Source organism: Pollachius pollachius (assembly GCF_949987615.1).
Source record: "Pollachius pollachius genome assembly, chromosome: 13".
Classification (NCBI taxonomy): Eukaryota; Metazoa; Chordata; class Actinopteri; order Gadiformes; family Gadidae; genus Pollachius; species Pollachius pollachius.
Window position 1 is genome coordinate 4,698,910 of NC_136946.1, and position 26,848 is coordinate 4,725,757.

General features: G+C 42.6%; 3 protein-coding genes and 2 long non-coding RNA genes across 6 annotated transcripts in view; 3 read left to right on the forward strand and 2 right to left on the reverse strand.

Moving 5' to 3' along the window:
• The window catches only part of cdca8 (cell division cycle associated 8), a 49,434-nt gene extending 26,754 nt beyond the window's left edge, over window positions 1–22,680 (reverse strand). Inside the window, exons 1-10 of one of the 2 annotated variants that reach the window (XM_079749478.1) lie at window positions 22,492–22,680; window positions 21,715–21,843; window positions 21,160–21,200; window positions 20,969–21,041; window positions 20,723–20,793; window positions 18,756–18,829; window positions 12,098–12,196; window positions 10,551–10,680; window positions 5,882–5,968; window positions 4,201–5,793 (exon numbers count right to left, since the gene is read on the reverse strand). In XM_079749478.1, coding sequence (XP_079605604.1) covers window positions 5,770–5,793; window positions 5,882–5,968; window positions 10,551–10,680; window positions 12,098–12,196; window positions 18,756–18,829; window positions 20,723–20,793; window positions 20,969–21,041; window positions 21,160–21,200; window positions 21,715–21,843; window positions 22,492–22,582 — 819 coding nt within the window. In that variant the 5' untranslated portion in view covers window positions 22,583–22,680 and the 3' untranslated portion in view covers window positions 4,201–5,769. Of the gene's footprint in view, window positions 1–4,200; window positions 5,794–5,881; window positions 5,969–10,550; window positions 10,681–12,097; window positions 12,197–18,755; window positions 18,830–20,722; window positions 20,794–20,968; window positions 21,042–21,159; window positions 21,201–21,714; window positions 21,844–22,491 lie in introns of those variants that run through there. The other variant, XM_079749479.1, reaches the window with a different exon arrangement.
• On the forward strand, window positions 1,416–4,056 carry LOC307084945. The gene is made up of 3 exons (XR_013812337.1): window positions 1,416–1,754; window positions 3,349–3,642; window positions 3,804–4,056. It is a non-coding gene; the product is annotated as an uncharacterized lncRNA (long non-coding RNA).
• On the forward strand, window positions 6,315–8,460 carry LOC307085121. The gene is made up of 3 exons (XR_013812347.1): window positions 6,315–6,438; window positions 6,748–6,942; window positions 7,108–8,460. It is a non-coding gene; the product is annotated as an uncharacterized lncRNA (long non-coding RNA).
• Window positions 22,681–22,844: 164 nt separating the features above from the next.
• Window positions 22,845–24,905, forward strand: airim (AFG2 interacting ribosome maturation factor). The gene is made up of 4 exons (XM_079749021.1): window positions 22,845–23,304; window positions 23,631–23,810; window positions 24,403–24,521; window positions 24,664–24,905. Exons 1-4 carry the CDS (start codon window positions 23,024–23,026, stop codon window positions 24,711–24,713), a joined length of 630 nt encoding a protein of 209 aa, XP_079605147.1. The 5' UTR covers window positions 22,845–23,023; the 3' UTR covers window positions 24,714–24,905.
• A 582-nt stretch (window positions 24,906–25,487) lies between these two features.
• On the reverse strand, window positions 25,488–26,180 carry cldn35 (claudin 35; the record flags this gene model as incomplete). Its single annotated transcript, XM_079749972.1, has 1 exon — window positions 25,488–26,180. One exon carries the CDS (start codon window positions 26,178–26,180, stop codon window positions 25,488–25,490), a length of 693 nt encoding a protein of 230 aa, XP_079606098.1.
• Window positions 26,181–26,848: the final 668 nt, after the last annotated feature.

Sequence of the window (26,848 nt, forward strand, 5' to 3'; positions counted from 1 at the left end):
TTTCAAAATAAAATAAAATATTTTTCTCCCCCCGTTATAATTTTTAGGTGGGACAAATGCGCCTGTCTCCAATATTGGAGACAGGCGTAGGGCGCCCTATTGGAGGGCGTAGGGCGCCCTATTGGAGACAGGCGCCCTACGCCCTTGCCTCCCGGACCCATCTGCAACCGGAGGGGTAGCCCTTGCCACAGCCATCCTTGAGATTGCCCAACAACAAAGGTCAGCCATCGACGAGGTGCGCCAAGTCTGTATGTCCAAACTTGGCCTACGGTGGGGTCGCATTCAAGGCGACATTCCAGGGTGAGACCAGGCTGATATGAAGTTAAATTGGGACCAAGGATCTGTATACCGCCTGCTGGTGGAGACTCTGCGATCGGGCCAGGGAGGCGTTCCCCATGATTAGGGACTGGACCGCTAGTCGTAAGGTCAAACCACAAGAAGGCGAGAAGGTGACCAACAGACAAGTTCAGACTTCCTACGAAGACAACATCACCGCCGGCTTCCTGGATGCGTTGGATCACGAAATATCAGAATTCATAGACACACTGCATTGGATGGCGTACGCCTGACTTACCGTGATTGTAAGCTATGCCAACCATGCAGAAGGCCTCATGAAGAAGAAGAGCTCAGGAAAAAGGAAGGAAAAAAAGAGTGCCAAAGATAAGGCAAAGACAGCCCATATGCTTCGACTCGCTCAACTGAAGGCCCTGGAGAATCCAAGGCCCATCCGTCCCATCAAAGACCAGGGAGGCGACAGGTCAAAAGGGAGGAACATATCTCATGGAGGCGCCAGATGGCAAGGATGACCACAGGAAAGTGGTGAAGCACAGAGGCAGGTCTGCTTTCGTTGTGGCGCCATGGATCATTGGTACAAAGATTGTCCCGACAGAATGGACAGAAACAATGGAATGGCCGGCTGACAGTATGTACCTTTCCGCGAAGTGATTGTGAATTATCCAAGAGGCAGAGGTGGATGGGGGCCTTCATATTGATGGGACGCAGGAGCAGTCCAGGTCCAAGGAGGAGGTATGAGCACCATATCACAAACACCACAAAGCCCGAAATGGTAGGCTCAGTGTCAGATCGCACACAACACCACATCCATATGATTGTGTTGTGTTCTTGAAGAAAGTAGTCTAATTCGGATCACTTTGAACTCACTTTATTTGTTGAAGTATTTTGGTATGGTAACTATGAAGCAAAAGGAGGGGAATTGTATGGACACGCGTGTGAGCCAGCAGTACACAAACAGCAGTACTCTGTACCTAACTCCCTAGTATGGATTGCCGGATGTTTCTACCCTCGTTGGCTTCAGGCCCTGGTTTAATACCGAGTAGGCGTGGCCTATGTGACGTATTGGCTTCGCCCTCCTCACCTGTCTAAATTTGCTGCAATCTGTGGCTGAAATAGTTATTGCAGCTTATATGTCGGGTCCTACTTCCTAATGGCTATGTATGGTAATTACGGCTTATGTGTTCGATCCTACTTCCTAGTGGCTATGTATGGGTAGCTTTATGTGTTTAAAATACGTAACAAGACTGACGATCGCCGTCTCTCGGGAGGGTGAGTTGATGTTGTGAACCTGTTCTGCTGGATGTTGCGTCTGCGTCTGTCTGCGCCTGCGCCGAAACAAAGTATTTGGATGTTCCAGAATGATCTCGGTTAGACTAGAGTAAGGTTCAGTATAAAAGGACGAACAGTCCTGTCAGTTGACCTAAACATGACGAAGAACAGCAAGAACAAGACCGACAACGGCAAGTACCTCTAACCTATATTTCAAAATTCCATGTTTCGTTAAACAAGCCTATTTCCATCAGTTATTCAGTCACTTAAGACTGGAGCTATGCGATTTTGATAACATTGACTAAACTTAAGACTTAATTTAGTATTTTGCTATAGCCCGCCTCTTATACTCTTCTGATCTGATCTGGGATATGTTTAGTATGATAACCTGTTTGAATATCCGTTTGGGAGCAAAAAAGCGCATATAGACGCATTCTTAAGTTGGCCGTTTTTAGCCGATACGGGCTAAAATGCTAGCATGACTCAGGGTAAAAAATGCATCGCTATTTTAAACCACCAACAAGAATAGAAGTAGCCCAACACTTCTTTGGTACTATAATAAGGGGCTTAACATATAAAACGAGACATTGATAACTTTGTTTAAGTGTACAGATTGTTTTTTAATACCGTAACACAATACCATCAGGAGTTCACCCGTCGACGCCATCTTGTCTTTAAGACTCGATAAGTCTATTGGCGCAAACAGAGCTTGCGTGTTGGCTGTACACGCAAGCTGTGTTCGCCAATTGACTTATCGAGTCTTAAAGGCAAGATGGCGTCGATGTGACCTACTGATGGTATTGTGTGTATAAAATGTCCTTTTTAATAAACAATCTCTACACTTACAAAGTTATCAATGCCTCGTTTTATATGTTAAGACCCTTATTATACTACCAAAGAAGTGTCGGGCTATTGTTAGCATTGTAGCATCATGAGCGAGAGGTCTGAGCGAGTACAGTCGCATCGTTTACCGAACACGGAAGTATAAGTTACTAACCCCTCCCCCCATGATTCTCTATAAATAACACGCCTCATGCCATCTGGGCAACAATTGTTATTTAAAAATTATTATTTATATTATTATTTTGGATTAGTTTGTCCCTTTTTGACCTAATCTAAAATAATAATATAGATAATAATTGTTAAAGAATTATTGTTGCCCAGGTGGCAGGAGGAGTGTTATTTAAAGAACATCGGGGGGTTAGTAAATTATACTTCCGTGGTCGGTAAACAATGCGACTGTGCTCGCTCAGACCTCTCGCTTATGATGCTACAATGCTAACAATTCTAGAAAAACGAGAGTATTTCTGCATCCACACGTCATGCACTAGGTACTCAGAAGAGCACAAATATACTAGCACACACTGTCTTGAAAGAGATGACACATAAGAGAGATATGAAAGTGACGTGTCCGGTACAGTAGTTGAGAATGTCCGGACAAGGACATTAATAAGTTACATGAAGATGTTTGTTAAACTTACCTCAAAATGTGCTTTAATAAAATATGTCAAATATTAAATAAGTCCGTAAATAAAGTCAATCATAAACGTTTCCATGGTAAGCATATACAAACAATATAATACCTAATATATTAAACATATATAAAAGATGTAAGATTGGCCCTATAGATTTTAACATACTTCTTTGTAGATTACATTATTATTGAAATGTCGTTACTATTGGAACTGTAAACATTATTTGAATTTCTTAATAAGTGTTGCTATTATGAAAACATAATTAAACTTTCCAGGGCTTGTCTTATCTTTGCTTATCTTTTAACTGTAGACTCCGATACAGGGGATAATAGCCTGAGAGCCGTAGAATCCACCGAGACGGCCTCATCTGAGCAGATTCCAAGCATGGCCCAACCGACTAGGGGAGAGGACGGCAGCAAGGCCCAACCCAATACGGGAGAGGACGGCAGCACGGCCCAACCCAATACGGGAGAGGACGGCAGCACGGCCCAACCCAATACGGGAGAGGATGGCAGCACGGCCCAACCCAATACGGGAGAGGACGGCAGCACGGCCCAACCCAATACGGGAGAGGACGGCAGCACGGCCCAACCGACTATGAATGGTCCTATAGATTTTAACACTTCTTTGCAGATTAAATGATTGAAATGTCGTTACTATTGGAACGTCAACATTATTTGAATTTCTATTCAAAGTGTTGCCATTATGAAAACATAATTCAACTTTCCAAGGCTCATCTTGTCTTTGCTTATCTTTTAACTGTAGACTGCATTATAAGCATGGCCAAACCGGATACGGCAGAGGACGAGAGAGCAGGCCCACCGGATACGGCAGAGGACGAGAGAGCAGGCCCACCGGATACGGCAGAGGAAGGGAGAATGGGCTGTATATATTTAACTAATATCAGGCTTGAACGCCAAATTGTATATGATTTGATCAGGTCTTGCCCTATAGGTTGTAACGGAAATTATGTCAATACATTAAAAATAAATGGGGTAAACGCCATTATTAATTCTGAGAGATATATAGTTGACATGACTCAACATGACTCTGTGTTTGAATACTTAAAAATGACGATCAAACAGCCGAACAAAACAGACCTCCTTATTACTGTTTTCTATAGGCCGCGCTGTAGTTCTGAAATAGTTTTTCATTCTCAGTTTGGAGAAATGTTGTCCACTATATGTCGCAAACAACGGAAATTCATTATAGCTGCGATTTTATTTTTCGAAAATATGTTCAACCATGCAAATGATCGTTTGTAGTAACCAAGGGCGTAGGAACCGGGGGGTACGGAGGGGACATGTCCCCTCCGTGGAGACAGGCGCATTTGTCCCACCTAAAAATTATATAAAATTATATCAAAATAAAACTTTATTTTGAAAGCACAACACAGCGTCTTGTCACCGCTTCTTATTCTAAAAAACTGGATGATTGAGCGTGCAATTAAATAATTGATTTGATATTTGTCAGTTCATTACTGCCATTCAAAATGTGTTTTCCTTTACATTTACAAATGTATCTTTTTAGTAGAATAAAATATTTGTGAATTTTTTCAGTGTAGTTAATTTATGACATTTCTGTTCAAACCATTAACAGATCTGTCAGGTTTCCGATGTGTCCCCCCCAATGTTAAACTCATTCCTACACCCCTGGTAGTAACCAACTAGTTTTTTTTCCAATCAAGAATAAAAAATAAAAAAGTTGAATGTTTTCTACACATCTTTTACCATAACTCAACATTTCTAGTTTTCATACTTTACCCAAGCATTGTTCTTTGAAGCACATTCTCTTCACCAAAATTAACCAGGGTAAACGTCCAAAAAAACAAGCATTAAAATACAATAAAACAAGCATTTTATGTTTTAAACTTGAAAGTATTTTAAATCATACGTTTTAAATATTCTATACTTTGTGTAACATGTTTTAGACTCACTTCCTGACAATGGTGATGGATGATGCCCATGTAGTTAGGAAGTCCTAGTTAGGAACATGCTTTAACAACCCAGCCTCACACCAAAATGTAGTACCATTATGTTGGGTCACAGCTGAAAACGTAGTCTCGTTACAATAACGGCTGTAGAAATGTGAGATCACCATTTTTTTGGCCCTTTCTTTTCTATAGGCCTGTGTCCACGTCATGTGACTGTCAAGTTTCTGTTTGCATAAACAAGCATGGCTGACATTCAGTGGAAAATGTAATTTGTTGATATAGATCCAGCATTTAAATGGGATTCTGAGGTTTGAGTTTTGTGCTGTTCTGTCTGGACTTCCCGACACCATTCTTGATTTGAGCATGGAAACCTTACAGTGCAACAAACATCCCTTCTTTCCAATATCTATATGGCTACTTAAAGCAGCCCTAAAGGTGCATGTCGCTTTTTATACAGATTGTGCGGTAAGAACAGACAGTTTACCCTTTTTAAACTTTTAATACAGGGCTGCCTTCTGCTGGTGGTCAAAAGTATCACAGGATACCCATAACGCACTCCATACAGAAACCACATAACATTTCTAAAAAAAACTGAAAAAGAAAAGGTACATACATTCACATCAATGAATCCAGATGACCAGATAATCTTTACAAGGTATAAGTGAACAGATTATCAATATTTTCAGCTCTGCAGACTTCAATGCACAAGGAAAGTTGCTCCAAAGTTTTCCAAAATAAAGTACAGCAGATACACTATTTACAAGTCTGCGTCTGTCGAGGTCCATTCAAGCTCCCTGCTCACAACAGGGTTGCCAGGCGACTCTGCAGAAGGAAGGAAGAGAGGGAGGCCGGTGTTAGTTCTCCGTGGTTCAGCTGGAGTCAGCTGTATCAACAGTCTCCACCAGTCTACCTGCAGGCATCTGATTCTCTCGAGGGCCGCCTCATCCAGGGACGACAGGTCCACACTGTCCATCTGGCTGGCCAGCAGCTGGATGTTCTACACACACACACAAAAATAAGTCCTTTAAATATGTAAATGAGCTTGTCTTCTTTGCTGCCCAACGGCGGGCGGTGAACCTGTTCTGCTGGTTTACAGTCCTTTCTCTCTGACAGTTTGATTTTTTACCCTTTGATTTGATAAAGGATATCCTGTTTATGTCTGTGAAGCCAAATCCCTCATTATAGAAATATCATACTATTCTAGTCTATTATATATTTAAAAAATGGATAAATAACAGCAAGGTACCTATTTAGTTTCTCACACTGGATGACGCAGCATTAAAAGACGGTTATGCCATGTGGCCCACGTGACCATAATGTGGGCGTTGATTTGAATGTTCGAGAACGACCTAGACGAACACGGTTTAGTATAAAATAACCAACAGTCCAGTCAGTTGACAAACATGAAGAGGAACAAAGAATGACCAGAAAAGAAAGACCAGAATAAGAAGGCGGGCGGTGAAAACTGTAAGTACACCCTGATTTTGATATTCGATTTTTCGTTAAACAAGCTTATTTCCATAGATTCACTTGAGACTGGAGCTAAGCAATTGCTATTTTCAGGAAATTGAGGAAAATTATGGTCAGGAAAGAGATGACACACAAGTGAGATATGTGAGTGACGTGTCTGGCACGGAAGTTGAGAATGTCCGGACAAGGACATTGATAAGTTACGTGAAGATTTTTTTCAAGAAAATTAATTTTTGTTGCTATATTATGAAAACATAATTAAACTTTCCAGGGCTTATCTTATCTTTGCTTATCTTTTAACTGTAGACTCCGATACAGGGGATGGTAACCTGAGAGCCGTAGAATGCACCGAGACGGCCTCATCTGAGCAGATTCCAAGCATGGCCCAACCGACTAGGGGAGAGGACGGCAGCAAGGCCCAACCCAATACGGGAGAGGACGGCAGCACGGCCCAACCCAATACGGGAGAGGACGGCAGCACGGCCCAACCGACTACGAATGGTCCCATAGATTTTAACACTTCTTTGCAGATTAAATTATTATTGAAATGTCATTACTATTGGAACTGTCAACATTATTTGAATTTCTATTCAAAGTGTTGCCATTATGAAAACATAATTCAACTTTCCAAGGCTTATCTTGTCTTTGCTTATATTTTAACTGTAGACCCCGATACAGGAGATGGTAGCCTGAGAGCCGTAGAATCCACCGAGACGGCCTCATCTGAGCAGATTCCAAGCACGGCCCAACCGACTACGAGAGAGGACGGCAGCGCGGCCCAACCGACTACGAGAGAGGACGGCAGCAAGGCCCAACCGACTACGAGAAAGGACGGCAGCAAGGCCCAACCGACTACGAGAGAGGACGGCAGCAAGACCCAACCGACTACGAGAGAGGACGGCAGCGCGGCCCAACCGAACACCATCACCAACGACAAGGGCCGCCTGAGCAAGGAAGACACCAAGAGGAAGGGGCCGGAAGCAGACCAACACATAGAAGACGAACAGAAGATAGTGGCCAAGATCGCACCAGAGCCAGTTAACTATGGACTTTTGAATATTCGTTCATTCACTGCGAAAAAGAAGTATCTTTTGAAGAACTTGATTAATGTTCTTGACGTCATGTTTTTAACTGAAACCTGGTTTACAGACCAGAAACTCAAACCGTTTATATGGTCTTTGCCTGAAGGTTTCACAGCAATACATGTCCCAAGACCAGAAGGAAGAGGGGGTGGAGTCGCCATCATTTATAGAAGGAGTTATATACTCATAAAAGAAGACTTGGGTATTTATTCAGCGTTTGAATACTCAGCACTGAGGCTCAATCAGCCGAACAAAACAGACCTCCTTCTTGTTATTGTCTATCGGCCGCCCCCTAATAAAAAAAATAAATTTACTGTAGAACTCTTCAATTCTGAGTTTGGAAAAATGATGTCCACTATATGTCTCAAAGATTGTAGAATCATGATAACTGGGGATTTTAATTTTCCTGACCAACCAGAACCTTTCATGAAGCATTTTAATGTTGAAGAATTTGTTCAGAATGTTAATTTTCCCACCCACAAGGGTGGAAATGTACTGGATCTAATTTTTACTAAGGGTATTGAGGTAAAAGTTACATCCAATGAATTAATTGCTGGGCTTTCTGACCATCATGTTATCCGTTTTACCTCCGATCCAAATACCACCGGCTTAGAAGATCAGTTTCCAAGGCTTAAGATTGACGAGACGATGAAGGAAAAGTAAACGGTCACTTTTCTTCTGACAAATGTACTTATTGTAAGTCGCTCTGAATAAAATAATCTGCTAAATGCCCTGAATGTAAATGTAATATTCATCTACACTTTTAACCTGTCAAGCCTGTCAAGCAGCTCGGAAGCAACAGTACACACACCCCACAGCCCAACACCGTGTTGGTGGGTGCTGCCGTTATTCAGAACATACACGCATGTTTTGGCTGTTTGTAGTAACCAAATTTGAATTTTTTCCCAATCAAAAATAAAAAACTTTTCAAATTGAATACGCTTTGTACACATCTTTTACCGTATCCAAAACATTTCTAGTTTTCGTACTTTACCCAACCACCCAACCACCCACCCAACATTCTCTTCAACAAAATAAAACAGGGTAAACATACAAAAATACAAGCATTAAAATACAATAAAACCATTAAAACATTACAAGCATTTTATGGTTTAAAGTTGTTAAGTATTTTTAATCACATAGCTTTTAAATATTCTATACTTTGTCTAACATGTTTTAGACTCACTGATGATGGTGATGGATGACACCCATGTAGTTAGGAACAGTCCTATTTAGGAACACGCTTTAACCACCCAGCCTCACACCAAAATGTAGTACAACTACGTTGGTCCACAGCGAAAAACTTGGTAGCTTTACAACGGCTAAAAAAATGTGAGATCGCAATTTTTTTGGCCAGTTCTTTTCTATTTCTCTTCTCACTTGACTGTCAAGTTTCCGTTTGCAAAAAAAACATGGCTGACATATTCTCAGTGGAAAATGTAGTTTGTTGATATAGATCCAGCATTAAAATGGGGTTTGATGTTTGAGTTTGTTAGTCATTACGAAGATTAACACTAATTAAATCAGCCTCTGCTGACATCACTAGTGGGCGCGTCCACCTAGATGTGTGCTGGATAGATCAGCCTACCAGCCTACCCACTGGACTGTAGCAAATGTTCCTCATCTGTCCTTAATACATCTATTGTATGTAGGATATGTGTTGTGGTGTCAGAAGAGGCAGATTTTCCAAACGGCTTGTAACGGCCAATCACACTCACACCTGGTGGTATAATTTGGGACCATTAAGAGAATACACTCTTCCGTCTACTCACACACTCAATGTGGTTGATAATTGAGATAATTCAGGTAGATTCCACATTCCATCTTTAGAAATTAAACTATTGATATATGGTTCTCTATTCCTTATTTCTATAAATATGCAGCTTGCCATGATCATACACACCAGAATTTATATTGTCTGCCCGAGCCTGAGCCCGACCCCGTCCGATATTTCCCACCACTATCCTCGGGCCTTTGATCGAGCGTTTTTCTTTTCTTTTTTTTATCATTGCTTTATTGGCCTAATCTGAGGAGAAATCTATGCAATAATAAACAGAAATATCATAGGCCTTTATTACACGGGTCTTCTCAATGCCGCGGAACGCTCCGTTCACTTGCATGGGTAGTAGTCCGGTAACTTGTCAACCACAGCGTCTTCGGTTGCTAAGTGACGTCTTTGGCGGACTATTTCATTTCTGAACAACACTACGAATGCTGGTAACGAATAAATTGTAAAAAGACACACCATGTGAAGTTATTTTTTCGTTTTGGCAAGTAGTCGTGTAATAAGCGGGATAATGTATAGAACGTCGCCGGTCATTATCAAAAATAAGGCCCTTCAGGGCGAAGCAAGACACCTCCGCTGCGAGTCGGTGTCCTGTTCGCCCTATCGGGGTTTACTTTTGATAATGACCGGCGACGTTCTATACATTATCCCTTACATATGTATTAAGCAGAGTAGGCCTAAGTAACAAATGTGTACAAAGTTACACTTGTATTAAAAATAATGTGGGGTTGAAATCGGGCTCGGGCTCATAATTACAGTTAATGTGACGGGCCGGGCTGGGCTCGGACAAAACGTGCACGGGCCGGGTCGGGCTTGATTTTCTGGGCCCGATCTAAGCTCTAATACACACTGAGCATGAAGAATAACCTCTCACACATGGGGGGGGGGGTCATTACCTCGGGGGCACTCTGGGAGGCGCTGTTCTGTCTGGATTTCGCGACACCCTACTACTACCTCACTACTAGTTTTACTTCGGGTCGGGCTCAGTCACATCTGCACGATAAGGCGTTGAAGTTGACGTTGCTTTTGTGTAAACGTTAATTTTACATCGCTGGGGACACTCGTGTTCATTTTAATTTCATAGGCTACCCGTCCTACAGAACCTCAGAAAATTATCCATGTAATTTTGATTTCTTTCAGTTATTTTTCTGGCCGAAATTTGAATTTCAATTGGTTATGATTCTGCGCAACAAGTGCACGTAAAAAATGCGTCCCGTCCCGCGCTCTAATGTGAAGCCCACCTCTCCGTTGCCGACGGGAACGTTGATGACGATGTCATGGTTGCTGGACTGTACGGGAGAGCCGTTGACCGAGATGCTGTAGATCCTCTCCTTGTGGCGGGGGACCCTCACCCCGGGGGTCTTGGGAAGCCTGCAACCACAACCACTCATCAGACCTCCTGCTGTGGTGCTGCTGCTTGGTAGGGCACCAGCTCAGACCACCACTAAGAAACCACCACATCTACTGGTCAGTTAGACCGCCACTAAGAAACCATCATACCTACTGGTCAGTTAGACCGCCACTAAGAAACCACCACATCTACTGGTCAGTTAGACCGCCACTAAGAAACCACCACATCTACTGGTCAGTTAGACCGCCACTAAGAAACCACCACATCTACTGGTCAGTTAGACCGCCACTAAGAAACCATCATACCTACTGGTCAGTTAGACCGCCACTAAGAAACCATCATAACTACTGGTCAGTTAACCCACCAATAAGAAACCATCACATCTACTGGTCAGTTAGCCCACCAATAAGAGACCTTAACATCTACTGGTCAGTTAGACCACCAATAAGAAACCTTCTTGACATCTACTGGTCAGTTAGCCCACCAATAAGAAACCTTCTTAACATCTACTGGTCAGTTAGCCCACCAATAAGAAACCTTCTTAACATCTACTGGTCAGTTAGCCCGCCAATAAGAGACCTTAACATCTACTGGTCAGTTAGCCCACCAATAAGAAACCATAACATCTACTGGTCAGTTAGACCTACAAAAATAAAACATAGCATCTACTGGTCAGACCACCAATAAGAAACCTTAACATCTACTGGTCACTTAAACCACCAATAAGAAACCTCCTTCACATCTACTGGTCAGTTAGACAACAAATAAGAAACTTTAACATCTACTGTCAGTAAGACAACCAATAATAAAACTTAACATCAGAATCCAAATACTGGTCATTAAGGAGCAGGTAGGGTTTAGGGCGAGGTAGGGTTAGACTGAGGACATTGGGTCTGAACCCAGTACCTTTCTAGGGCTGAACGATTTGGGGATATAACCTAATTGAGATTATTTTGACAAATATTTAGATGACGATTTAATATGTGATTTTTTTAATTTATTAAGTTCCTTATGTTCTGTACTATTCACTAAAAAGGCAATCAATCATTCTTTAGTATGACCAAAACAACATTTGAGGCAGTCAACATATAAAACTGCTCTTTCCTTCAGGCCAGGCCAATGTGTTCAGATGAATTGATAACATATTTATTTAACTATTGGATTGTAAAAGAAAAATAAATATAAATCTTACTGATCAAGTCAGTAATGGTAACAAATCACAAAAAAATATATATGGAAAAGAAAAAAAATAGTTTTGTTTATTTTCTGCAGCCTTTGCGATTTGTTACATACCGAATTTGATTAATCGTAAAGTATCGTCAAATCGTCACATCAGTATACACAACTACGCAATATCTGAACAGTGGGGTCTCGTCATTTATAGCTGCAGCAGTTAGCACGCTACAACATGTGAAGTTTATAAAAGCTGCGTCTCACCTGGGGTCGAAGCGGGGTGTGATGAGAGGAGTGGCACCCATCAACATAGAAGAGTCCAGCATGCTTCTGGCAGGAGTGACCAAATTCTTCCTGGTAGACCTGAGGTACACACACAAACACACACATATGTTGGCAATGTGCTCCCACAGTGCAAGTTAGGAAACATGGCCGCATTAGGCTACTGTTCCCAGATGTTCCCCTACTGTTACGGATCCCAATTGAGACCTGGAAACATGGAGCATTATGCTAGAGTTGCTAAAGTGATCAACCTATAGGCATTCCTTGTAGTGACAAATGTAAAAGTGGCGACATTTAAATCTACGTTTTCCCATTAACAACTTCCAGTAGCTTGAGAAGTAGTTACAGCTATGTCAATTGTCTGAAAAAAATGTTCTGACAGAAGTCGAGATTCATTTAAGTGTAATCTCGGTGAAAATTGAACCCAGGGTCTTAGTTTTGGCATGAAAACCCATCAAATAAGCCCTCCAGATACCTTTTTCATTGAAAATCAAGCATTAGAGTTTGACCGGCGCAATGTTTGGCATCCATGTTATTGGCTTGGGGCATAGAGTTTCGCTTCCAAATCTGCATTTTTGAACCGCTGCTAAACCTCTGCAGTAGCATGACTAGGGTCCCTACACATAAAACGAAGCACGAATAACTAAGTTTGCAAACCCGGAGTTCATTTAAAAAGACAGTTTAACAAGCATTACAGGTAGGTCCGTGTTTACAGGAAGTCCACACAAGTCGATTACCGAATGCGCCGGAGTTCAGTTCAAGGAGGAAAGTTTTGGAATTTATATTTATAAATAATATATAGTAAGTGTTGACACATAAATTAAAAGACTTGCATATGCAAGTTACAGTTACAAAATATCTGTTCGCTACAACGTTGTTGACAGAAGACGCACTGCACACATTATTGATGCTAGGGATCGACCGATATGGATTTTTTAGGGCCGATACCGATGCTAATTTTTTTTCATTGGCCTTAGCCAATAACCGATACGCTGACACCGATTTTCTTGAGCCGATAATACCCTGGAAATCCAGAGTTCTCGCGAGAACACAATTTGAATTTGCTCAGCGAGTCACTCTGGGAATGAGCAATATACTCATGTATATTCTGGGCCTCCCCTGGCCCAGAACATTAAACAATCACATCGACGGATCAACATAGGTGGGCCAAAAGCGTTGCTGTTTTACCGACCGGATACGGCAAGAGACTTATCTATTGGTTAGCTCCACTGGTCTGGATACGTCACCCCTTGTATTCTTCTGATTGGTCATAGTGTTATCCAATGTGTGTTATCCAGTGATATTTTCAAATGCATGCTTGGTGCCGCCCCTTGAGTTGGGCCATTTTCATTACTCGTTGCCAGACCCTACAGCTTTCTAGATGTGGGTCTGGATTTCGAGGCTAAGGCCCTGTTTACATGAGGACGCTTGCAGGTAAAAACGATAAAATATTTTATCGGAAGTGCCTTTCGTTTAGACGGTGACAGTGATTTTGGGGCTTAAAAACACAAAAATCTGAAACCACCCTCCAGAGTGGAAAACTTGAATACGCTCCGCCGTAGCGTTTCCGTCTACACTGCCAAGACGCAAAACTCTGCTCAGATCTGCTCACGTCGCGTACGCGTTTACGTCACATACATGCCCCAGTACAGGGAAATGAACAAACATGTTGGATTATTTCCATGCATCGGAACGTCAAGCTGCACTGGCAGCTCTAATAAACTTACAGGAGTCTTTCCACGAAATGTACAGGATATGTACAGATAGAGATAGTATTACTGAACAGAGAAGGATCTGTAATTATGTTTTGGTTTTCGTGGAGCAGATAAGAGAAGAAGGAAGATTCTATGCATGCGCTCAGACATGGCGGTGTGATAGTGTATCACAGCACTACCTAGCCGCCTGACATGCATACCCAATCAGATTCCACACACTTGTGTCACCGTATGCACGCAGATTTCCTCCCGAAAACACTTGTCTAAACGCGGAATAAAAAGTGAAGACTCAACGCCACTTTTGCGTCTTCTGTTCAGACGGTCATCACGTAAACGTAGTCTAAGCCTCCCTCAATTTACATCATAAAAATGACACAATGATGATAACAAATGTTACAATGTCTCAACTGTCTGTAAATATATTTTTTTTTTTTTACTAAATCGGCCGATACTGATACACATAAAAAACGTAAATATTGGCCGGCCAACATATCGGTCGATCACTAATTGACGCATAGAGCGACCGAATGCGCCGGAGTTCAGTTCAAGAAGGAATGCTTTGGAATTTATAATTTATATAATTTATAAATAATATATAGCAAGTGTTGACAATGACACGTAAATTAAAGGACTTGCATATGTAGGTCACAGGTACAAAATATTTGTACGCACACGTGATTGACGCATAGAGTGAAGGACAGCTCAAGCACCGGAGAAAACGACCCATCTACAGCTTGAAGTCAAGACAGAGAAATGTTTGTTTTGCCCGGCTGCAGGGAAAAAAATGGAAAGTAACAAAAAATATATATAAAGATAAAGAGTTATAAGAGTCATCCGAACGTTTAACAATTGTGGTCATATAACAAACAATAGAATAAACGTCGCAAGAAGAAGTCCAATGCATTAGCTAAACCCAGGAGTTCTTATTGCCATTGTAGGGCAGCATTGCCCCCCAATACTACTAAAGCATTTGGTTAACCAAATAGTAATCTATCGATTGAAGCTCCTCAAGGTGTCAAAAAAAGGGGGGGTTGTACACAAATATATGACAACAATTGTTAAACGTTCGGATGACTCTTTATTCTACACGGTTAACACAGAAAACGATTGACGTGGTCCGAAAATTCCCACCACAACTCCTTATGCACAATAAATCGAGGTTAGCCCACCTGGACAACTCACAAGATCAGAGGTTGACACTTAGGTTTCAAAAGCACTCAAAACTTGCCCAAAACTTGTTCAACTTGCCCAAATGTGATGTTCACTTGCCCAAATTAAAATCAGAATCGTGAACGGGCCTCTTTTTGCCAGGCACCCAGCCTGGTTTTGGGGGGCTCAGAAAACTCATCCTAGCTCAGACTGAAGCTGAATGTTAGCTTCCACACATGTTGTGTTTAAAAAATAACAAACTTCTCTTTGTTTACTTATTTATCGAACGGTCACATCGTGCCATGAAGTGATTTCAGTTCACCGTTGGAACCTATTAAAGCTATTGCCCAGTTATATGTAGACCTGCATGATTTTATGCAAATGTGCAAATGTCCAAGGTAGTAGCAAAGATATGTCTTTTTTAACTTTCATGTTTCTTGTAGGTCTAACTGAATAATCACAATCGCGTTTCTAGTAGTGTTGTCAGTCACGATACTGGATTTTCTAACTTCGATACTATACCTGGAAAAATATCCATATTCTATACCATTTTCGATATCAGGGGAAAAGATTTTTTCAGAAAAGAATGTACCCAAAGTAAATAGAGTATATCTCCACAACTGCAAGGGCGATAATGTCATCTTGGTGCCAAAAAAATGATTGTTGTGCAAGTGAAATATTCAATGTGGACAATACTTGTTTAAAGTTAATAAAGCTATGGAACACAGCATAAGTGGAAGATAACATTTCCACCTGAAATAATTATCAGTTGGTAGCGCTATCTTACCATGAGACACAAATAAAAGGTAGATATCTTACAATTTTGACACCTCTATTACAAGTTCAGGGCAAATATAATCGAATGACACCAAGCCAAAGACTCGCAAATACACATATGGCCACTAGATTGCCCTGAAGAACATGTGTTCTGATTGAAGGCAATTTACCTTTTTCCTAAGAAACCTTCTCTTGGTCATTGATTGTAAACACCATGTTTAGTTGCACAATTTGGCCCAGACACTGGATTACAGTGGGGCAAAAAAGTATTTAGTCAGCCACCAATTGTGCAAGTTCTCCCACTTAAAGACGAGAGAGGCCTGTAATTTTCATCATAGGTATACCTCAGCTATGAGAGACAAAATGAAAAAAAAAATCCAGAAAATCACATTGTCAGATTTTTTAAGAATTTATTTGCAAATTATGGTGGAAAATAAGTATTTGGTCACCTACAAACCAGCAAGATTTCTGGCTGTCACAGACCTGTAACTTCTTCTTTAAGAGGATCCTCTGTCCTCCACATGTTACCTGTATTAATGGCACCTGTTTGAACTCCTTATCAGTATAAAAGACACCTGTCCACAACCTCAAACAGTCACACTCCAAACTCCACTATGGCCAAGACCAAAGAGCTGTCAAAGGACACCAGAAACACAATTGTAGACCTGCACCAGGCTGGGAAGTCTGAATCTGCAATAGGTAAGCAGCTTGGTGTGAACGGACCACGACGTCTGATCCATGTGACGGAAAGAATGAATGGGGCCATGTATCGTGAGATTTTGAGTGAAAACCTCCTTCCATCAGCAAGGGCACTGAAGATGAAACGTGGCTGGGTCTTTCAGCATGACAATGACCACAAACACACCGGCCGGGCAACGAAGGAGTGGCTTCGTAAGAAGCATTTCAAGTTCCTGGAGTGGCCTAGCCAGTCTCCAGATCTCAACCCCATAGAAAATCTTTGGAGGGAGTTGAAAGTCTGTGTTGTCCAGCGAAGGCCCAAAAACATCACTGCTGTAGATGAGATCTGCATGGAGGAATGGGCCAAAATTCCAGCAGCAGTGTGTGAAAACCTTGTAAAGACTTACAGAAAACGTTTGACCTCTGTCATTGCCAACAAAGGGAATGTAACAAAGTATTGAGATGACCTTTTGTTATTGACCAAATACTTATTTTCCACGATAATTTGCAAATAAATTCCTTAAAAATCAGACAGTGATTTTCTAGATTTTTTTTTTTTCATTTTATCTCTCATAGCTGAGGTATACCTATGATGAAAATTACAGGCCTCTCTCATCTTTTTAAGTGGGAGAACTTGCACAATTGGTGGCTGACTAAATACTTTTTTGCCCCACTATCTGTTTATGGTGGATTTATGCGATCAGAATCAACTTTGTGGACAAAGATCACAGAGGCAAAACTTCCTTTTTGGTTGTTAATAGAAAAGGGGACATTTCTTCTTAAGTTGTTATTTGCGAATTATATGGTTTGGACTGTCGGAATAAGTGGAGGCTCAGCTTTCATATAATATATAGTTTGTGAGGGTCCAATTTCGTGAAAAAGATCGCTATTGCTGTGCATGTGCACAGTTATGAAACCCAAAACCGTGCTCTTGCATATGACTTTCCTTGGTAATTTGCCTCAATCCAAAGTACTTCCAAACCACACTCCTCCATCACTACTCCATTTTCCTTCTCTACCTAAACCGGCTGCGGAGGCGCTGCACTTGAGATGCCAGCTGTGTTGGCTAACCTTTAGTTAACAACGTCAAATCACTGCCAGAGACCGCACTGCGAGTGAGTGACAGGAGGCGGGGCTATATTCGCGCTGAAGCGATGCGTGTCTGTTAACTCGCTGTCCGAGAGAAGAGAAGACAGCGCACTGATCAATTGCAAATACATCTATTTTGTGTGAATTTGCGGAACAAAAGGTTGTTCTGCAGTTTTTAAAAACACTTGAATAAATAGCCTTTATATTAACATCCACCCAAAATCCACTTGCCCGTTTGGGCAACCAGAAATCAATCTCAACTTGCCCAAATATTACTTTTAGTTGCCCCGGGCAAGCGGGCAACCGTTAGTGTCAGCCCCTGAAGATCATCTTTCACTTTCTTGAATGAAGTTAGGGCTTCTAGGACTTTTAGGAATGATGAAGTCGTCCTTATCGAAATGAGCACTGCAGACACGGTGATCCTTCTGCATCAGCATCTCGATTGACGTCTCAACGTCCATAATCAAAACAATAAGCCACTGGTCTACCAGAGGTTGGTCATCTTACTGCGATGGTCTATGGAAAGTTTCTGGGGTGTAAATTTCCATTTTTTTCCCGCAGCTGGGCACACAACCCACAAACACGAAACATCTCTCTGTCTTGACTTCAAGCTGTAGATGGGCGTCTTCTCCGGTGCTTGAGCTGTCCTTCACTCTTTGCATCAATCACGTGTGCAGTGCGTCTTTCGTCAACAATGTGCCATGCTTGATTGTACTGAACTAATATTTTGTAACTAACTTACATATGCAGGTCCTTTAATTTACGTGTCAACACTTGCTATATATTATTTATAAATATAAATTCCAAAACTTTCCTCCTTGAACTGAACTCCGGCGCATTCGGTAATCGACTTGTGTGGACGTCCTGTAAACACGGACCTACCGGTAATGCTTGTTAAACTGTCTTTTTAAATAAACTCCGGGTTTGCAAACTAAATTGCTGGTGCTTCGTTTTATGTGGAGGGACCCTAGTCATGATACTGCAGAGGTTCGGTGCAATTTTTAGCAATATTAGTGGTTCAAAAATGCCGATTTGGAAGCGAAACTCTATGCCCCAAGCCAAACATTGCGCCGGCCAAACTCTAATCCTCGACTTTCAATGAAAAAGGTATCTGGAGGGCTTATTTGATGGGTTTTCATGCCAAAGCAATTTGCCGGAATTACACTTTAATATCTACAGAAATCGCTGCACCTAAATTCTGTGTTGCCAGCAACTACCAAATATGGCCTTACTTCCTGCCGGTCTGCCTGATGACAGACTGGACCCTGGTCTTCTTGGAGGTGACGGGGGGCCTCTTGGACTTGCCCTGGAGGAGAGAAGGACCAGAGATCAGACCATTCCCCAACCACCTGCATCTGGTTTTTTTTATCATTTATAAAAACACAAACAAGCTGCTTGTACCAAGACAATACAAGGTAAACAATGTAGTCAGAAAAGGGTGACGGTACTTTGTAGCAATACTACTTATAAGCCTGCAAAATCGATCTGACACGTTAACACCCTTCCTTCCTGAAAAGGTCACCCATTTCCTGTGCGGAGTGACCCGAGCCTTCCAGTGAACTACAGATCCTTGGATTAAGTGGTTTGAACCAGACTGTGGTTTCTGTTGAATGGAGGTGCCTTCTTGCTATTCAATAGGATTGGATGTGCCCTCGCTCTGTCCACTAGGAACTAGGGTAGGGAAAAATAATCGATTCTTCGATGCATCGCGATTATCTCTAGAACGATTCCGTCTCGATGCAGATAAATTAATTATCTGAATTTAATAAAAAAAGAAAAAAGTTGTTTGTGTTTTTTTCCGCCTGCTGCAACATTCTGTTCACCAGAGAGGGATAATTTTAAAATTATTTAATTTATCTTCAGTGTGTATCGGCCAATCTGATTTGTCGTGACACGATTGCGAATCAGCCTACGCATAGCATGCAAGCAAACTCACAGCCAGGCACAAGAACTCCTTCTAATTCAAGAGCAGCCTTTTCTTTAATGACATAGAAAAGAAAGATTAGAAAGAAAAGCAAACTGAACCCTATTTTTTTTTTTTACATACTTCCATATTGTTTTGTAATGCAAGCCGCATTGATTATTGCATTGTTCATAGAAAGTCATATTTGTGACAGAAGCTTTTTCTCTAATAAAATATTAGATAAGTAAATTCATCTGTTGATGTCTTTATGATCATCACAAAAGTAGGAAGTGATTAGCAAACTCTGAGTAGCAAACTCATATGTATATATATATATTTTTGAAAAACACGCATGGAAATGTACATTAAAAAATTGTTGCATCGAGATGCATCGATAATCGTTTTAGAATCGAATCGTAAGGTGCCAAGAGATTCCCACCCCTACTAGGAACTAGGGCTGGGCGATATGGGCCAAAATGAATATCTCGATATTTTTTAAATATATCTCGATACACGATATATATATATCTCGATATATTTTGAATCCCCTCTAGAGCACATCATAAATGCTCGATTCAACCATGTCTGGCATAATGTTACATGTTATAATAATTTGAGTATTCCTGAAACATAAGTCTGCATGTAGATTACATGAAACAACATATTGTTTAAACTCATTAGTGCTTTCTATTGGAAGAATTTAGAACTTGCACATAAGAAAAGGAAAATCACAGCAAGTTAGATTTACCAACACAGCATTTATTCAAACCGTTAATTATTTTCGAGCAAAAACAGAGCTCAAAGCCGTTTTTTGTTCCACATCTTCCTTTCGGTAGCCAAACCACTGCCAGACAACGGATCCTGTACTATTCTTTTTTTGAAACCAAATCCTCTGTTTCCATCACCTTTTCTCTCTCTCTCGCTGTTCTCACTCAACTGTAGGAGATGAGTGACCGGTCGCTGTTCTCACTCACCGGTCGCGTGTGTGACGTCACACACGCGACCGTCACACACGCGCATAGAATCCTAGAATCTCGCGGGGGGAGTGAGTGTGTTTAATGCATATGAGTCTGAGGCAGAGAGCCACAGGAAAGAGCGAGAGAAGGGAACACAACGAGTATGCCGGCGGCGGCAAAAATAAACATTACGTGCCAATTTGTATTCGATGTTCGCGACAGGGGCATTTTATACATCGCCTGGAGAACATCTCGCGATACATCGCATATATTCGATATATCGCCCAGCCCTACTAGGAACGTGAGCATAGTACAGGTTGAGGGGAAGCTCTCTCCTTACCTTCTTGGTCGTTGTCTGAGGTGCCGTGTTCTCGTCTTCTGGATTAGACTTGGCTTTGCTCTCCTTTGACGCTATTGGACAGATGGGGGGGATGATGTCATCAGCATTTGTACAGACATGAGCTCCACAGACCTCTGAACTCGCTTGTTGTAGTTTTTTTACACGCGATTACAATTCAGTAAATTAGAAGATGCTTGTATCCAAAGAGTACAGATGTATGTCATTGAGTAGCAGGCGGCCATTTACCCTTCTGGAGCTTTTTAGGAGCTGCCAAGTGGTTCTCAACCAGAACGTTCTCCAGTTCAGGAACCTCTTCTCTCTTAACCCAGAGAGAGACACAACAATCACAGAGTTACGGGTGGCGAGAACATCAGTAGCTTCCTGAGCTGTGGTACATACTGAAGATGTGGTGATGTTGATACAGAGGGTGAACGTACCTTGGAGTCGTCCACCTCTGGGGATTGAGGTTTCTCTGGATCTGAAGGGAGAGGAGTAGAAACATCAAACTATTATAACAGCTCATTCACAGAGAACACCGCACTGGGTGGGCTGATCTACCCATCATTCATCTGGGTGGCACGCCCGATGTCACTAGAGGGTACATTTGATAAAGCTTTTAAAGGCCTACATCAGACCTGTAAGTAAAATGGGGAGGGTTTGGGGTAGCCAGTGAACCCACTGTTTCAGATCTCATTTGAACACTAAGTGATTAGAAAAAATGTGTTTTGGGTGAGAGTTTCGGGAAAGAGGGTTATCCCCATGGTTACGATCTAAGCCACCTTTAGGATACTTATTCAGTACCTTTGTTGTGTAACTTATCAGTGATATAATAAGCGATGTTGTATATAAAATCTGCCCCACACGTGACGTCAGACTACAACGGAAAAAGTAGTCTGACGTCGATAACACCATCTACCGAACCCCCTCTTTACCAAGCTCCTGACCCCTTCACCGTGACCCCAAAGGTCAGCAGGTACCAAGAGTGTCCTTACTGAAGTAGAGCAGCCAGTTCATCTGCCTGACGGCCTTGGGAAGCTTGATGATGGCCATGTTGTATCTGTTGTCAATCTCCGTCAGCAGTTGCATCTGCTGCTCCTTCAGATGCAGAACCCTGGCCTTCACTGGAGACGCAACACAAATGCTCGGTTATGTACGGACACACACTTATCTTATCACTTATTATATCAAGTATAAGAGACAGGATGGTACTTTATTAATCCCGGCCCTGAAATGTGGGTGCCACAGTCGAAAGTCAAGAACCATAGTAAAAATTTAAAAAGTACAAAATAAACAATTGATACAGAAAATGCCTTGAATGCACACAATATGAGTAGTGGAAATTGGAGAGAAAAAAAATAGGAAAACGATTAGAGTCGCCTGTTTGGAGCAGGACGTTATAGCAACATAGTCAAAGTGTAAAACCAAACAGGCCAGGACTTTCACACTTGATAGTTCAAGTATGAAAATCCACTACTGAACTAGTTCAGTAGTAACATGCACTAACTAGTTCAGTAGAGCATGTTCCCCAGAGTATACGCCCATACCTGGGTAGGGTACACCTCCTACTTAACGCAGCCCAAAGTCATCATAGCTTCCATTTCTGGACCTTTTCCCCTACGTTTGCCTTCTATGATAGAGTACTGTGTCCACCATTTTAAACCCAAATACCCACGTTCTTTGCAATACTTTAATAGGACAGCGCTAAAGTAACTGCGCCCGTTGACGTTCCGACCGAATAGCCACGCAAAAAACCAACAAGCCGACGTTACCTTCTGCGTCGAAGTCTTCGAGGAAGGCGTTGAGTTTGGCCTGCCTAGGGTTGTGCTTGGCTTGTTTCGTGGTCCTCTTCTGAGGAGCCATGTCTGCCGAGATATATGAACCCTAAGGGGTGAAATGTTAGTCTTCACCGAGCTATGTTTGCCGATAGCGTGAAGACTATCCGACTGGCTGCGGCGAACCTCTCAACTGTCGCTCCACAAAGCAATTTGAAATATCCGCGCACAGCCAGGGAGTGACGTAGAAGCGATCAGCCAATCACAAGCGACCGCTGTGATACGTAATATCCGCTTCCTGTGATGGACCAATCGCGAAGGATGTTGACATCCAGACCCCGGAAACTGGACTAGACAGGAGGAAGCAACGTGAGCTCGTTGTGATAAATCCCTATTATACATCAGGGTAGTAGCTACGTGTTTTGCTTAACGGATTATTCAGTACATAGTATCGATTAGTATTATTTTTAATTAAAAATGCATAACCGTACTCCCGTAGTCTAAATAGTGTGTCTTATCACATGGGTGAATGTCCAGTGAGATGTCGATACCTTCGTCTTTTGCTCTCCAACAAGTTTTGAGGAAAAGCTTTCAGCACTTGGAAACCAATCAGAAAACATGGCACTCTGTGTTGGCCGAGTGCACCCCTTTGGTAGGGTCTGTAGGAAATCTGGCTCAGCAGCTGCGAGCTCTCTCCAATGTGAACATAACCAACACACCACTCCAAGCCTTCCCTGACCTACAGCAACGTCTGCATTTCAAGCTTGTCCTGGCATTGGATATAGTGCTGGAGAAACTCAATGAAAAACTGTAAGAGTTTTATATATATATATATATATATATATATATATATATATATATATATATATATATATATATATATATATATAGTTACATATACATAATAAACGAAACACGTTTTTAATTGATTTCATAGTTTAAAGTAATGTTGCCCGAATATCGAAATGTCCAACTCAACTGTCTAGTGTGTATATTCTTTCTTATTCCTTCTAGACAACTGTTAATTTCCTGTCTTAAAAGGCAAATCGTGATTTACTTCCCTCTCTTGTAATTGTCACCGTTTTCTACTACCTCAATATGCTAAACTAAGTGTACATGGTTTCTCTGTGTATTAGGGTTTTGCTGCAGTCCGTGAGGGACTCACACAGTAACCAGCTCACGGCAGCCTTTCAGCTGTATGAGAGGGACGCAGACACTCTGGATCTGTACACCTGCACCCAGAGGTCTCCTGTCGCCCCGTCCATCGTTGACATGCTAGAGTGGCTGCAGAATGCAGAGCTTTACTACAAACAACAGTATCCTTGTATTGAAGGCCATTTTATTGAGGAATACTGCATGTGTGTCTGTGTCTTGTTTGTTTTGTTATGATAACATGTCAATTTCACTCATTGGTCAATAGCGATTTGTTCATATTCATCGGCTGTTATGATTCTATTTTATTATGAGAACTATTAAATGTTATATTTATTTTCGTTTATGGTTATCCCTAAATATACTATTAGACACTCTTAATGTAGACTTAGAACCACCAAACATGCATACATATTAAAACAACTTTCAGAAGGAAAAAGAACAAGGCCTAGTGGCAAGAGCAATGGGGGGGGGGGGGGGGGGGCATTTGGCTCAGGACGTAGAGCGAGTTAACTGTTAGCTTAAAGGTTGCTAGTTTGATCCCCGGCGCCTAGAAGAGTGTCTTAACCCTAAGTACCCCAGAGGAGCTGGCTGTTGCCTTGCATGGTTGACACCGCTGTCTGTGTTTGAATGGCTGTATGAATGGGTGAATGTTTAGAGTGGTGCTGAACGCATTCCATTCTCGTTTAACATTTAATCGGAACAGATAGGGCCTATTCAAATGAAAACAAGTCATATTTCCTAATCCGTGTTCAGATTTCTGAAAAGAAAGACTTTGTTACACAGCCTGATGCCCGACGATCTCTCCCTACTGGAGTCAACTCCCGAGAGATGGGACTCTCTGGAGACATCTAGTGCTGAGGAATATATCACAGGTAAAATATAAAAACGACTTGATGCACAGTTAACAGTATCACATAGTGTTGGTAATGATGTGAGTCTTTTATTGGAACCAGAAGAGTTATGAGGTGAAAATACAGCACATTAAGGATTCATTTATTGTTTGTCCTATTTCAGATACCCTTTTCCGGGTCTCTTTCTTTGTGGAGTCAAACAAAGCAGAGTAAGAAGAATGTGTCACCTAGGATGAAAATCAATTGTTTACCCACGTTAACAATGGTCCAAATCTGATGTGAAATTGTATTCTTATCAAAGCTGGAATTTTGTATAAGGATGGACAAAAATGTAAAAGGTCATTGGGTTTTCCGGGCGATGTGAAAGGAAAGAAATTACAATTTCTAAAACACTGTTCTAATAATTCCATGGCTGGAATAAAGTTTTTATCAGCAAAACGGTTTCATTTCATTGTTGCTTTATTGTGTTCTGTTGGAAATAGATACTTAACATCATTGTGTATTTATGTGAGGAAATTCTAGAACACACACACGCCACACACACCAGGATTGAAGTGGAACAAATCAAGTATTGATGCATGCTCTGGGAATCCCGTTAGTGTAATTCCCGTTCAGGTAATTTAAATGTAATTCAATCTTAACCAAAGTTTTTAATTAACTGAATGTGAAGGGACAAACAGAAGACCCTCAAAACCGAGCCCAGAGACGCTAATCAGGGAAATGAGCGTTTTCTTCTCATCAAATGTTCAGAGCACAACGCTGAATAGCACAGTGAAGAAAAAGGCAACAATTCGAATAAATATATAAAAGTTATGAAGCACAACATACAGAAAACCACTAACCCCTTCCTTTTTTTATTAAACTAAGAACCCTTAAGTCCAGTCCCATTGCCCCCCCTCTCCCTCCCTCCCCACATCGTTTTTCCATCCCTCCCTCCTCCACTACCTCCTCCCTCCTCCCCCCCCCCGCCCACTAGTCCCCAAGCGTCTAAACGTACTCCTTCATCGGCAGGCTGTAGTTGTTGACAATGGGCTTCGGGGGGTCCGGCGCCGTGGCGGGCGTGTTGGCGAAGCTCCGCCCCATGTAGCCGCGGCGGTAGCCGACACTCTGCTCCATGTGCGGACACGTGAAGCTCAGCACGGCGCCACTGATCATCAGCAGCACGGCGGAGGCCCAGCCCAGGTAGATGGCTTGGCCCAGCTCCCGCTTGTGCATGGTGGGCACCGCCGGGTTGTAGAAGTCCTGGATCACCGTGTTGGCGATCCAGGACACGGGCACCAGCACGCACAGGCCCGTGACGATGAAGAGCACTCCCCCGGACAGGGCGATGCCGGCCTTGGCGCGGCGGTCGTCGCCGGCGCAGGTGGTGCACTTCATGCCGCAGCAGGACACGGTACAGGACAGCCAGCCCATGAAGATGGCCACGCACATGAGGGCCCTCGCCGCCTGGATGTCGGGCGGCAGGGCCAGCATGGAGTCGTAGGTCTTGCACTGCATGTGGCCCGTGGTCTGGTACACGCAGTTCATCCAGATGCCCTCCCACTTCACCTCGGAGGTGAGGATGTTGCTGGCGATGAAGGCCGACACCTTCCACTGGGGCAGCGTCGTCACGGCGATGGCCATGATCCAGCCCGTCACGGCGCAGGTGAAGCTGATCAGCTGCATGCCCGTGTTCACCATGACGGAGCAGGGCCCTCCTTCTCTCTCTGGGGCCGGCGGAGGCACTTTGACCTTTGACACGCGTTCTACGGTCGCGGCTCCGCCTCTTCTACTGTTAAGGGGTGGTTCTGGTAAGGGGTTGGGGGTTCCCTCCAGGTTACCTTTGAGCACAGTAGAATGCCGTTCCCGGTGGTCTAAAGCTGTAGTTCTTCCAGACTACAACCCGCACTAGCGTTGTTTTCAGCGCTGACCTTTCCCTGTAGTCTTTACATCAGGGGGGGTCAGCAATGTGAGGTCAGTGTTCCTATTCTGTACTTTTCCTTTGTATCCCCGCTCTTCTCTCCACAGGTCTTAACCCTCTTGTCTCCTTTTATCACCACCCCTCTCCCTCTGGAGGCTGGGGTCTCTCGCCCACTTTCCCCGTTCCCCTCAAAACAGTTGAGACAGATTGTACAATAACGCAGAAGTGAATTATTGATTGAAGTTAATTATTGATCAGGCAATAGCGGTTCCGCCACAGTCCAGCGCCGGTCCCCGCTGGATCGGTTCGGTCTAGGTGTCTTCGGTGTTTACCCTAGGCCCGCTGGGGTTTGCAGCTGAAATTATTCTTTTGCCGCGTGGTCACCTGCCACGCTCTGGTCCTGCTGAGGTGTAGTCTTACCAAAGGGGACAGCTCACAGCGCTGGTAT

Excerpts from the sequence above, each read along its gene's own strand:
- airim (XM_079749021.1), top strand. The coding sequence starts at position 23,024 with ATGTCCAGTGAGATGTCGATACCTTCGTCTTTTGCTCTCCAACAAGTT. Across the intron at positions 23,811-24,402 it reads GAGCTTTACTACAAACAACA|ATTTCTGAAAAGAAAGACTT; the intron begins GTATCCTTGTAT and ends ATCCGTGTTCAG. Across the intron at positions 24,522-24,663 it reads TGCTGAGGAATATATCACAG|ATACCCTTTTCCGGGTCTCT; the intron begins GTAAAATATAAA and ends GTCCTATTTCAG.